At 41.5% G+C, this 11,225-nt stretch overlaps 1 protein-coding gene across 2 annotated transcripts; it reads left to right on the top strand.

The window, feature by feature from the left end:
• Positions 1-25: 25 nt before the first annotated feature.
• Positions 26-11,102, top strand: snx1a (sorting nexin 1a). Of its 2 annotated transcripts, none has more exons than XM_031752806.2 (15): positions 26-180; positions 2,326-3,130; positions 3,900-4,039; positions 4,281-4,356; positions 4,491-4,534; positions 4,735-4,876; positions 4,974-5,052; positions 5,262-5,337; positions 5,621-5,734; positions 5,963-6,056; positions 6,361-6,566; positions 6,730-6,873; positions 7,108-7,188; positions 7,288-7,359; positions 8,255-11,102. In XM_031752806.2, the coding sequence occupies exons 1-15, from the start codon at positions 58-60 to the stop codon at positions 8,303-8,305; spliced, it is 2,247 nt and encodes a 748-aa protein (XP_031608666.1). In that variant the 5' UTR covers positions 26-57; the 3' UTR covers positions 8,306-11,102. The 2 variants fall into 2 exon arrangements, with proteins under 2 accessions (XP_031608666.1, XP_031608665.1); XM_031752805.2 differs by having other exon boundaries at positions 3,897-4,039.
• Positions 11,103-11,225: the final 123 nt, after the last annotated feature.

The following is an 11,225-nucleotide window of genomic DNA, read 5'->3' as shown; positions in this document are numbered from 1 at the left end:
GAGAGCAGAGGGGAGCAGTTGACGTTACCTCCCCTTGTGTTTTGAAAGAGAGTGAAGATGGCGACCAGCTCGGAGCGTAGTCCTCCCCCGTTCCCGGACTCCGAGGACCAAGATGTGCTGGACACTGAAGAAGTCCGAGGCCGCGACAGTGATGAAGACGAGGACCTCTTCGGGAGTCCGGTATGTACTACTGGAGTCGACCTAGCTGTTAGCGGTCAGGTGTGGATAACTCGTTAACTTAACGCAGAGTTAGCTAGGAAAGCTAATGAGGCAAAAGTTTTAGGAGATGTTGGCCAACGTTAAGCAGTTGCAGAGGGAAAAAAATAACAAACAATGTTGACATAAGCTATTGTCATCTCCAAAACTCTTAGTATTTGCTCATGTTTCGAAGCATTTGTTGTAGAAACTCCATACCACCTGCCTACGAGCTTTAGGAGTTCTGCAAACGCCCTCGCTGGTATTGATTTCACCCTGAAAGTTGCTCTTGAAGTTCTCCCTCGCAGTGATTCAGTTAACCAAACCAGGTCACGCCATACTTCCTGTTTTGGTGCACGGAATGTGGGAGTTCTTTTAATCTTCAAAAACTTTCTCGAGCTAACATTTAAATCTGAAGGTGTCCTCATTTTTTTTTTTTTTTTTTTTTTTTGACGTGCAGACTTTTCACGCCATGCGTAGGTGAGGTGAAATCTGCAGACAATGAGGTCTGTGTGTGGTTTCTGTGAGAGCTGACACAGTAAGGGAGGTGATTATGTTATTGCACGATGTTTATTAGTGGGTTAAGTCAGCTTCCCCATTTTATTTACGTGTTTTCCCCCTAAAATAAGGATTGTAAGCTGGCTCGGGCAGCCTCCTGTCATGTGAGCGTGGTGTGGTCACATGGTCAGAACCCGGATGTTTTCCTACAGTCAAAGTTCAGAGGATACATGAGAAAGTTGCTGTCTTCGATTTTTTTTTTTCTCCCAACACTGAACTCGCTGCAGCACGGAAACCCTCAGTCAGCATTTTATAGATGTTTTAGGTATCAGAGCTCATGCCTGAAATTATGTTTGGAAATGGATCAGCAGCCAGAGTGACTTGACTTCCTATAAAAGGAAGTTTTGGTGATGTATTACTATTTTTTAAGCATTTTCTGTCTAAAGAGTATAATAGGACATGCACATTTTTCATTTTTAATAAGGGCCGACAGATATACAGATAAAATGGAAATATTTTTGGCACCACTAAATACAGTTATTAGTCATTGTACATTAATTTTCCACTAGTACTGAAAAAAATGTAACACCGGCAGTTTCCCTGTATGTCACATAATAATAATAATTATGCTAAGTTATCAGCTAAATGCTAGCATTCTTGCTTGACAGGCTTATTCCTTAAACTGTATAAGTATGCAGATATTATAGACTGTATGTAAAAGATGGACACAGCCAATACAACATCATACATTATTTAGCAAAACTCTGTTATAAAGCCTTGAGCTGAGAATTTTCTTTCTTGGCGATAAACATAGTTCATCATGTTCCTAAATTGGATCTGATGAACCAGGTGTGCATCTGACTTTGAAACGAAAGAAACTGCACAGTCATTTGCTAATGACACATCGATAGCAAATGGCGGTAGCCTTTTTGACTCCATTGATGACCATTACTTACAAAAATATCCTGCATGTTTTATTCAGTATGACCTGAAACCATCAAGCCCATTAAGTCATCAGAAAGTTGTCTTTAATCCAGCGAAGGTCACAGAGTAACAGATCCAAGGGTTGTTTTCGTCTTCTGAATCAGCAGCCTTTAAAGGAAGTCATTTAAGTTTATTTAGTCATTTTGTTCATTACCCTGTAAACCAAAACCTAAACACTGCAATCGTTGTTACATTAGACTGTTACATTAGTCTAACCTAATGTAAAGGCATACCTAATAAAATGGTTACTGAGGAGATTTGCTTTGTGTTCTTGGCGAGAACATGTCTGTTAAATCTGTTTCACAAGCATCATAAAATGTTCCCTGCAACTTGTTTTAGCTTTTTACAGTGACAAAGTCCTTGTGTTTTAATTTGAAAGCATTGTTTCTGCTGTCAGCAACACACCCAGTAGCTGGGATGGACATTGGATGTTTAGATGTTACCCAGTATCCAATTTGGCTACCTAGAGACCAGATTGTGTAATGTGAAGCTGTTGAGATCTAAGAAAAAAAACCCCCAAAGGTCTTTAAAATTTGTAACTTCGATCAACTTGTTGCATGAGGCTTGGATTACTTTAAGAATTGTCTGTTGTCTACACATATGTGACATGACATCAATTGACATTAAGCATCTCCTTTTGGCCTTCAGAGCACATCACCAGTGACCGGAATGGACACCACACTGACCAGTGATGTGTCAATGAAGCCTCCCAGTGACATCATGAATGATCCTTTAATCGAGCCAATGAGCAGCCAAACAGAAAACAAGCCAGCGAGTGAACCCTCAGACGATTTTTTTGACCTGACAAACAATGTTAGCGTTGTAGCTGCAGCTGCAACAAAATCTGATGATTTCGTTGACATATTGGGAAGCGAAACTGGAGCTCAGAGAGGGGAAGTAGTAAAGGCAGATGTTACTGTTGAAGCAACAATAGATAAAAGTGAAGTGACTGCTGGTATTACAGATCCACTCAGTCAGCAGGAAGCAAAACAAACGTCCACCGCTCCAGTTATCGACCTCAGTGGTGACTCACAGCCTGTTACTAGCAAAATTGCCAACCCTTTGGTCGACCTCTTTAGCGATGCTCCACCAGCTGCTGAAGCCAAAAAACCCAGCAGCGCAAACGTTGATCTCTTTGACGATGAGGAAGGGAGTGATATTTTCGCAGAGCCGCTGCAGACCAAGCCTGCCAAGCAGCTGCAGAAAAGCCTCTTCGGTGAACCTGACGAGGACGTGTTCGGCGAGCCGCTGGGTGCCATCTCAAAGAAACCCGTCCCTAAAGAGCAGAAGGAGAAATCTGTCACAACCAAAGTTACTGCTGGGGGGCCGCTGCAAGACAGTAAGCCAGCTAATATCTTCAGTCAGGCAGCTGCCTCCACACCCAGCGTCACCAGCACCGTTAACTCCAAGAGCAATGGAGTCCACTCTGAGGAGGAGGGTGATATATTTGCTGGTGGGTCCACCTTATTTTATTCTTTTTTTATTCTCATTTGGTTTATGTTACCAAAGTTTCAAGCCTAGAGTTGGTCTTTATACTTAAATCGTGATTCAAGACAGCTTCAGTGAAGTTCAGATGTTTTGTGCATTAATGGGAATCACATCTATGAGCTCTAGACTGGAAAAATGTTGATGAACGCCTCCTAAAGTTGAAACAACAGCATGGAAAGTAATGTTTACTTCATTGTAAATAACCGTTTTGCCAGCATTGAGTTTGAAACTTTGTACTGGGCTGTGCCTGTTATGAGAGAGTGGCTCAGATTACTTAGAAAAAAACCTTTGAGTAGTAGCCCTCTTAAAAGTCAAGTACAGCAGTATTTAACTAGAAGCAGCGATCATGATTTTCAGTGCATCACGCTGTTACCACATGCTGGCACCAAAGCCAGGATGAGGACATCTCAATTAAGAAAATGGGACCATCTGAATGCAAAGTTCAGTTAAATCCACAGGTTTAACTTAACCCTTGGTGTATGTTTGTGTCAGACACCTGAGATGGAAAACACAAGTTTCAGTCTGGTGTAAATAAGTGATTAAGAAACCAACAGAGATTGTCCTGTTGAGGCATGACCAAAGCAGCTCCAGTTTGTGCTCCAGATCACCACACATGGAACAGAACTCAGAATCTCTGTAAATACTTAAAGGTAGACTTTGGTAACTGTGGTAAAAGCAGCTCCACTATGCTAGGGAAATAATGGATATCTTACTGCGCGTTTCCCCTCTAGCAGAGGCCACGGTGGAGCTCTCTCTCGACAGTCCGAGGAATGAGAGAAAAAAGGAGGCGATAGCCAAGCCATCTGCTCCCACCCCCACCTCTCTGCCAGCAGCTGCCAGCCTCACCAAGCCACAGCCTCCTGCCCTGGAAGAGGTGAGCTCAGATTTAAACCCAGACAAAGAATTTTAAGTGTGAGCCCATGAAATAGTTTCCAAGTATTTCATGAAACTCTCTGCCCAAACATCAGAATGAGAAAACTGGGGCAGCACGAGGTTTGTTCTAGCAGCGGTTTAACCTGTTTAACATCCCACCACAACAAACTGCTGAAAGAAAATGACTGTTCAGCCATGGTTTTCATGTCATGTTTCACTTTCATGCTCAAAATTTGTTTCAGTTGGAAGAGGAGGAAGAGGAAGAGGAGGAAGACAAATTTGACATCTTTGTCTCTGTCAAAGATCCCGAAAAAATAGGTGAGGCTTTTTTTTTTTTTTTTTTTTTTGCTTAATGTTGCTTGCCTGATGTTTAAAGATCAGTTAACTGAGTAATCTTTGTATGTATTTATACAGTCGGGGACATTTAATGATGTATGTATTGTTTTTTTCAGGGGACGGTATGAATGCCTACATGGCCTACAAAGTATCCACACAGGTAAAAATGCGTCATTATTCATCATTTTACTTGAGGTTGGTTAAAGTTTACCAAAGATGAAATATTGACGAGTACATTGTTGGAGACACACCCGTGCTCTGCTCTTAGAGGGAAAACAAAGGTTGCGACACACATTTAGTGGAGTAATGGAGCAAACACAAGCCTGCTGGGTACATAAATTCCATTAATGTCTGTTTCAGACCACACTGCCCATGTTTCGCAACAAGACATTCACAGTGAGGCGACGCTTCAGCGACTTCCTCGGACTTTATGAGAAGCTCTCTGAAAAACATGGACCAAATGGATTCATTGTGCCTCCACCACCAGAGAAGAGCCTCCTGGGTAGGCTGACGCACTCATCGCATCTCACGCTTTCCTTAGAATTATAATGTAAAATCTGCTCTCAATCATAAGTGGTGATGATCGTTATCTTGCGCAGGGATGACAAAGGTGAAAGTGGGGAAGGAAGATTCATCGTCTACAGACTTTGTTGAGAGAAGAAGAGGTGCTCTGGAAAGGTAAGACAAGAAAGAATGGCATGAGCCTGCCAGTTAGCGCAGCTAACACAGAATCCCAACCGTTGTACAGGAAGCATGATGTGACAAAAATATAATTAAAGCAAAAGCATCACCACCACTTCCCCATTGATGCTCTCGTGCTGTTCTGATGTTGCAATTTCCAGACTACTCGTGAAAATCAAGCGTGTCCCTGTTGTCTGATTGAACAGGTATCTGCAGAGGGTGGTAAATCACCCGTCGCTGCTCCAAGACCCCGATGTCAGAGAGTTCCTGGAGAGAGAGGAAGTAAGAGGATTTTGTTTGGTTTTAGCTCGAGTTACTGCACTGAAGAGGTGTAATGCAGTTTTGTTTCACTTCTGTTTTTGTAGTGGATGAATGGTGTATTTGTAGTTAGAAACATTAGAGCTTTCACCACACTAGTGTGCTTTACCTAAGCATTAGTGGTTGGGTGTCACTGTGCAGACGATGGAGGAAGATGGAGTTGCAGTAAAATATTGAAATTGTCATATCGCAGTTTGCAGCCTGAGTTATAGAATCATCACAGCTAACACAACTAATGCATCTGCAGTTGCCTCGAGCAGTGAGCACTCAGGCTCTGAGCGGCGCCGGCTTCTTAAAGATGATCAATAAAGCGACAGACGCTGTCAGCAAGATGACCATCAAGATGAACGAGTCAGACGTGGTAAGTTCAGCTGTAAACGCACGCGCATGTTCTTCACTGCATTTTTCAGTCTTTATACTAAAGCAGAGAGTTTCTGTGGAACTTTCAGGCATAAACAGAGCTGCAGTTTCATGGTTTGATTTTTGACAGTTGTGGGATTTATCTTCAGTAATGACGCTTGTAGTGCCGTAGAGTTCACAGCCCTCGCAGCTAGTGTTGGAGTTGTACTAATGGTGCGTTGTGCTGCAGTGGTTCGAGGAGAAGCTGCAGGAGGTGGAATCTGCAGACCAGCAGTTCAGGAAGCTCCACGCGCTGGTCGAATCCCTGGTGGTCCACAGGAAAGGTCCGTTGTCTTTTTTCCCGTCTGTAAAGTGACTCATCAGTTATCATTCAGATGCGTTTGTACAGTTTTTGGCCACTTGGGGGCACCAGAGTGAAATGTGTTCAGATGTTAAACATTGTTAATTATAACACTTCTTAATTACTTTTCCTCCTCTAATAAAAGCTTTTATAAAGCTTTGAATGATGCCACCTAAAATAAAATGTGTGAATGCACCTTTTAGCCCATAATTTCTGCTTTCATTTCTTGTATATGTTCTCTTATTCATGTTTGTGTGAAAAACACTTGTCTTTGCATTGAAATCTAGAGCTGTCACTGAACACAGCGAGCTTCGCCAAAAGTGCGGCCATGCTGGGCAGCGCAGAGGACAACACCGCCCTGTCCCGTGCCCTCTCCCAGCTGGCCGAGGTGGAGGACAAGATGGAGCAGCTACACCAGGAACAAGCTGCAAACGACACCTTCACCTTTGCTGAAATGATCGCAGATTACATCCGCCTGCTGGGTGCTGTGAGGGTGCGGAGAGAATTTGTTTAGCTAGTTTCTGTAGATTACAGCTGTTTAAGTTGTTTTGCTTTTTTAAGTGTTTTTTTCCCCATAAGAAGTGAAATGTCCAATATTGTTAAATGTTAAAAAGCACGTACATGAAGGTGAATGATGCGAGTTTTGTGACCTGCAGGGGTCCTTTGATCACCGGATGAAGGCGTGGCAGCGCTGGCAGGATGCTCAGTCCATGCTGCAGAAGAAGAGGGAGACTGAGGCCAAACTCCTGTGGGCCAACAAGCCCGACAAGCTGCAGCTGGCCAAGGAGGAGATCGCTGAGGTACGACACGGGCCAAAAACAACCAAGTAAAAATAGCTCGGATGTGGCTGAAACCCTCGTTTGATGAGGCCTCTTCAAGTTTGGAAACAACGTTGTAGTAACTTTAATTTTTCTGATCCTTGGTTCATTCTTAGCTTGATGTTAATCACTCCATAGCTTTTACTGCACAAACTCTGTTTGTGAAGCATTGTATTTGGTTTAAGACTCCTCTTTGATTTATATCTTTGGAAACAGTGGGAGGCCAAAGTGACGCAGTACGAGCGAGACTTTGAAAGAGTTTCTGCAACTGTTCGCAAGGAAGTCATTCGCTTTGAGGTACCAGTGTTCATTCTTTTTGGTATCTGCATCAGTAACTGCTCAGACAGCTGAACGGGCTGAGAGTGATAAATCCTTCTGAAAAATCTCTCCTAACAGAGAGAAAAGACCAAGAATTGCAAAAGACAGATTATCAAGTATTTGGAGTGTCTGCTTCAATCTCAGCAACAGGTGAGTGAGTCAGCATTTTCGTATTCATAAACCTGTAAGTACTGCACTGGATTTAGGTCTGTTTTTAACTGTTGAGCATCACAGATAATCTACAGAAGTTGACAATTTCAAAAGTAAATTATGCACGAGGTAATAACTAAAGCAAGACGACAGGAACAAGGCTTTACATACTTTTTAATGTAAAAGTTAAGTTAAATAAAGCAGGTAAAGAATATTTGAGTTTCTGTGTGGACCAAAACTCCCAAAATTCAAAATAAGTAAACGACTCAGTAAATCTGCAAACATTTTTATTTTTGTATTTAACTTTTGCACTTTTCACTCTGGTTGCATGTGCTTCATGCTTTTTCATTATTCCAGTGAGGCTCTGGTTAGTGTGTCAGCTGTCACCTGTTGGTTAATCTAAAGTAGCTTTGTTAGAAAACTGAGGCTAATCCAGCTTAGACTCCAGTATGACTAATAGACAAGTTCATGAGAACTTTTATCAAATAATCAATCAAATAATCTTTTACTGGACTCAGCTGACTGCAGGTTTCCCCCAATCTTATAAACAGTACATTTGCAAAATGACTGAAACGAGCCCACTCTAGTTTCAGTCATTGTGCAAATGTACTGTTTATAAGGTTGGGGAAACCTGCAGTCAGCTGAGACTGAAGAAGTCACTTGGATGAGTGACGAAACATTTCTCCCACTGAAGATGCTACGTCCAGATGAACAGAATCGACCTTTTGGGATTTCCATCCTGGATTATTGAGCATGCATCAAGTCATTTACTAGACAGTTTTTTAGATATAATAGGCTACATTTTTTGTGATGTTTTACTTTTCAAAATTCTCAATTAATTTTGCATCTAAAGACTCCTGTTTTGTTGTTGTTTTTGTTTTTCCTCTCTCTCCAGCTGATAAAGTACTGGGAGGCGTTCTTACCAGAAGCAAAAGCAATCGCCTAATCCTCAAACACCAGCCCTCTGGACTACAACAGGCTGCCTTTTTCTCATACACTTTACCTCTTTTGCCTTTAAACCAAGGAAAATGTGTGTATTGTAAAGGGAGATACAATCAATTCTGTTTTTGTTTTTTGTTTTTTAAATCACCTTTAACACATAGCTCTGTATTCTATTGTATTAATAATTGTATATTTTCATTTAACCTTCCACAAATATTTTCTTAATAGATGAAAATAGATTGCATAAACAAAGATACGGACAAATGGAAAGAGGAAAAAAAGAAGTGTAGATGAACGATTCTATTAATTTCCACAGGAGAATCATTCGTTCTCAGGATTTCCTCCCTCATGTTGATCAGGAGCTCTTTCACATCAGCTGTGGTTCACTGTTTACAGCCTGGCTGCTCTCTCATCACATATTTCTGGGGACCCAGATGAAGAAAGTGGCTAAATTCTCACTGTGTTTCTTATTGGTGACTGAAAGGGATTAAATAACGGTTAGAAATTTGATTTATGAACGCTTCCAGCAGGTGGATAAACTACTTAAGTACCATCCATGTTTTTCTTTCTTTCTTTCTAATTTGAAGTACTATGATGCTGAGGGGAAGTGGGTGCAGGGTGATGAGCGGCATTAGATTAGCAGTTGTGATCAAGGGCTTTGTCGCGTGCTGAGGTTGTGGGGTTAACGATTTCAAATTTCTTTCAGTAAGTGTGCAAACTTTATGTCGGTGCCTTTATAAAAGCGAGAATGGTGTTTTGGCTTAAGACACCAGTTTAGGAGGAAGTCGTAGAGGGAGCTGTGGGCTTGCCATCGTATCGTCATCTCAGCGCTGATGTTTAAGAACTGCGGTTGCGCCCCATTTACTACCAATTTCTAAAATGGTTTTAATGTTTTCAGTCCGCCTTGCATATGAACCTGCAGAGACATGAACTGGATAATCTAGTCCCTAAACATCATGTCAGAGTCTGTCTAGTTGCGTCACATTGGACACTTTAAGGCAAGCAAACGCAGTTTAGAGGAAATAAATGCTGATTGTGTGGGATTAACCAACCCGAGCAAGTCTCAGCAAGCAGTTTCCTGCTGTGTCAGATGACACCCAGAAGCTTTCTGGATGGTAGGATTCAACTTTGAGGTGGTGTAAATAGAGCTGTAACTCACAGCAGTCTTACTTGTGGATTAGTCCCAAGGTGTAGTCCTGTTTTCATCTGACAGTCCAAACTAGCCCTTTGTTATTCACTTCTAGTAGCACCGAAGGGCAATAGGGAGTTCTTGGTTGCGTATGCATGTTCTCAAACACAGTGCAAAGTCCTCTCTATCCCATAATGTGTACTGTTGGCTCCCTTTGTTATGAAAAAACAGAAGGAAAAAAAGTCCAGTGATTGGACATGTGAGAGTGGTAGACTGCTAACAAGTGCAGCACTGTGGGCACAAATCAAAGGGTGACTACTGCTGAGTCCAACATCACTACTGTTCACTCATTTATTACTCCTGATGAACATCCAGCAGTTTACTGGATATTTCCACTCTAATTTTATGAATTTTTACAAAATGGACACGTTCAGCTTCTGTTGTAATGTAGAATTTTCCAGGGCACTTATTCTAAAACACACACACTCTAATTTTGGCCACACAAATAAAATGGTGTACAGTTGGTGAAGCGCACTAAGGGGAGTCATTTTTGACCACAGACTGTATAGAAAAGATGGATGTAACCTTGTGAGCTTAAAAATGTGCTGTTGAAAGTGTTTTAATCTGCCATTCTTTCTACTGGCCAGCAGGGGGCACCACCTTTGGTTGTAAAAAGTATTCAGTGTATAAGAAAATGCACTCACACAGTTTTCACATTGGCAAATGCTCCGCAATTGGTTTATAAAACTTTTTGTAAATTTTGGTAGGTACAAATAACTAAGCAACATATGCTATAGAGTACAGTACAGTACTACAGTATGCCTGTTCTGTGGCTAAGTCAGATTTACCCTTCGTTTGTACCATCTAAGCGAAAGCTTAAAAGAATTAGCATCTAAAATGCAGAACTTTAGGCTTCACATGGACGTCCATCTTTTTTTTATCCAGTTTATTTATGCAGTCTTTGTGTTTTATGGCATTCATCACTTTTGATCAAAATCCAAGATGAAGCTGTCTTTGAAGCAGTGAATGTAAACACCCTTTTGTTCACATTAAGTATCCACACAGTTCCTTTAATTTCAAAGGACATACACCAGACAAAACCTAGAGGAGGAACCACCAGATGTTTGACTTTTTCACTTGCTGATTGGCGTAAAGACACAAAATACTGTCCACGATTTATCGGAAAGGAGGCAACGAGATGTCCTGTAAGAGCCGATCTGGACTCCTCGGAGCTGGATGGACGACACTGATTGGCAAACAAAAGATTAATGCCTTCAGTGCTGTGGAGTGTATTCTTTCTTAGTCTCATCGTGTATTTTTAACAAACCTGCGTCACAGCTTTACGTGGCAGGACTGCCATCCCTTTTGATTACAGCTTTAATGTCACATTTGCACTCATGTAAAAACTGAAGGCGTGCAGCGACTGCGCTTCACTGTATCGTTCGTCGTCATTACGGCTTTCTTTTAACTTGCAGACATTTCTTTGCACTTTTTCTTTGCCGGTTAGATAAATGACTGTTTTTGCTTTTATTTTTACATCATTGAATAAAAACAAGGTTGTTGGTGTGTGGTTAAAGGTGCAGAGCAATGTCAGCAATATGCACTGTGTCATAGAAACTTAATTCAAATCAATAAAAGTTGCACTGTTTACACTTGGAAATTTCATAAAGAATACGATTCAAGTGTCTAATTTTTTTCTCCGACGTGCCGATTTACTGTGACGTCATTTTAATAGGATTTTGAGAAGTAGCTGCCTCAACAGGTGTGAAATGGAATAAACAGCTAGTCAATGCAG

Source organism: Oreochromis aureus, linkage group 7 (genome assembly GCF_013358895.1).
Source record: "Oreochromis aureus strain Israel breed Guangdong linkage group 7, ZZ_aureus, whole genome shotgun sequence".
Taxonomy (NCBI): domain Eukaryota; kingdom Metazoa; phylum Chordata; class Actinopteri; order Cichliformes; family Cichlidae; genus Oreochromis; species Oreochromis aureus.
The sequence above is the reverse complement of the archived record's forward strand: the minus strand, read 5'-3'. Positions and strand labels throughout refer to the sequence as shown.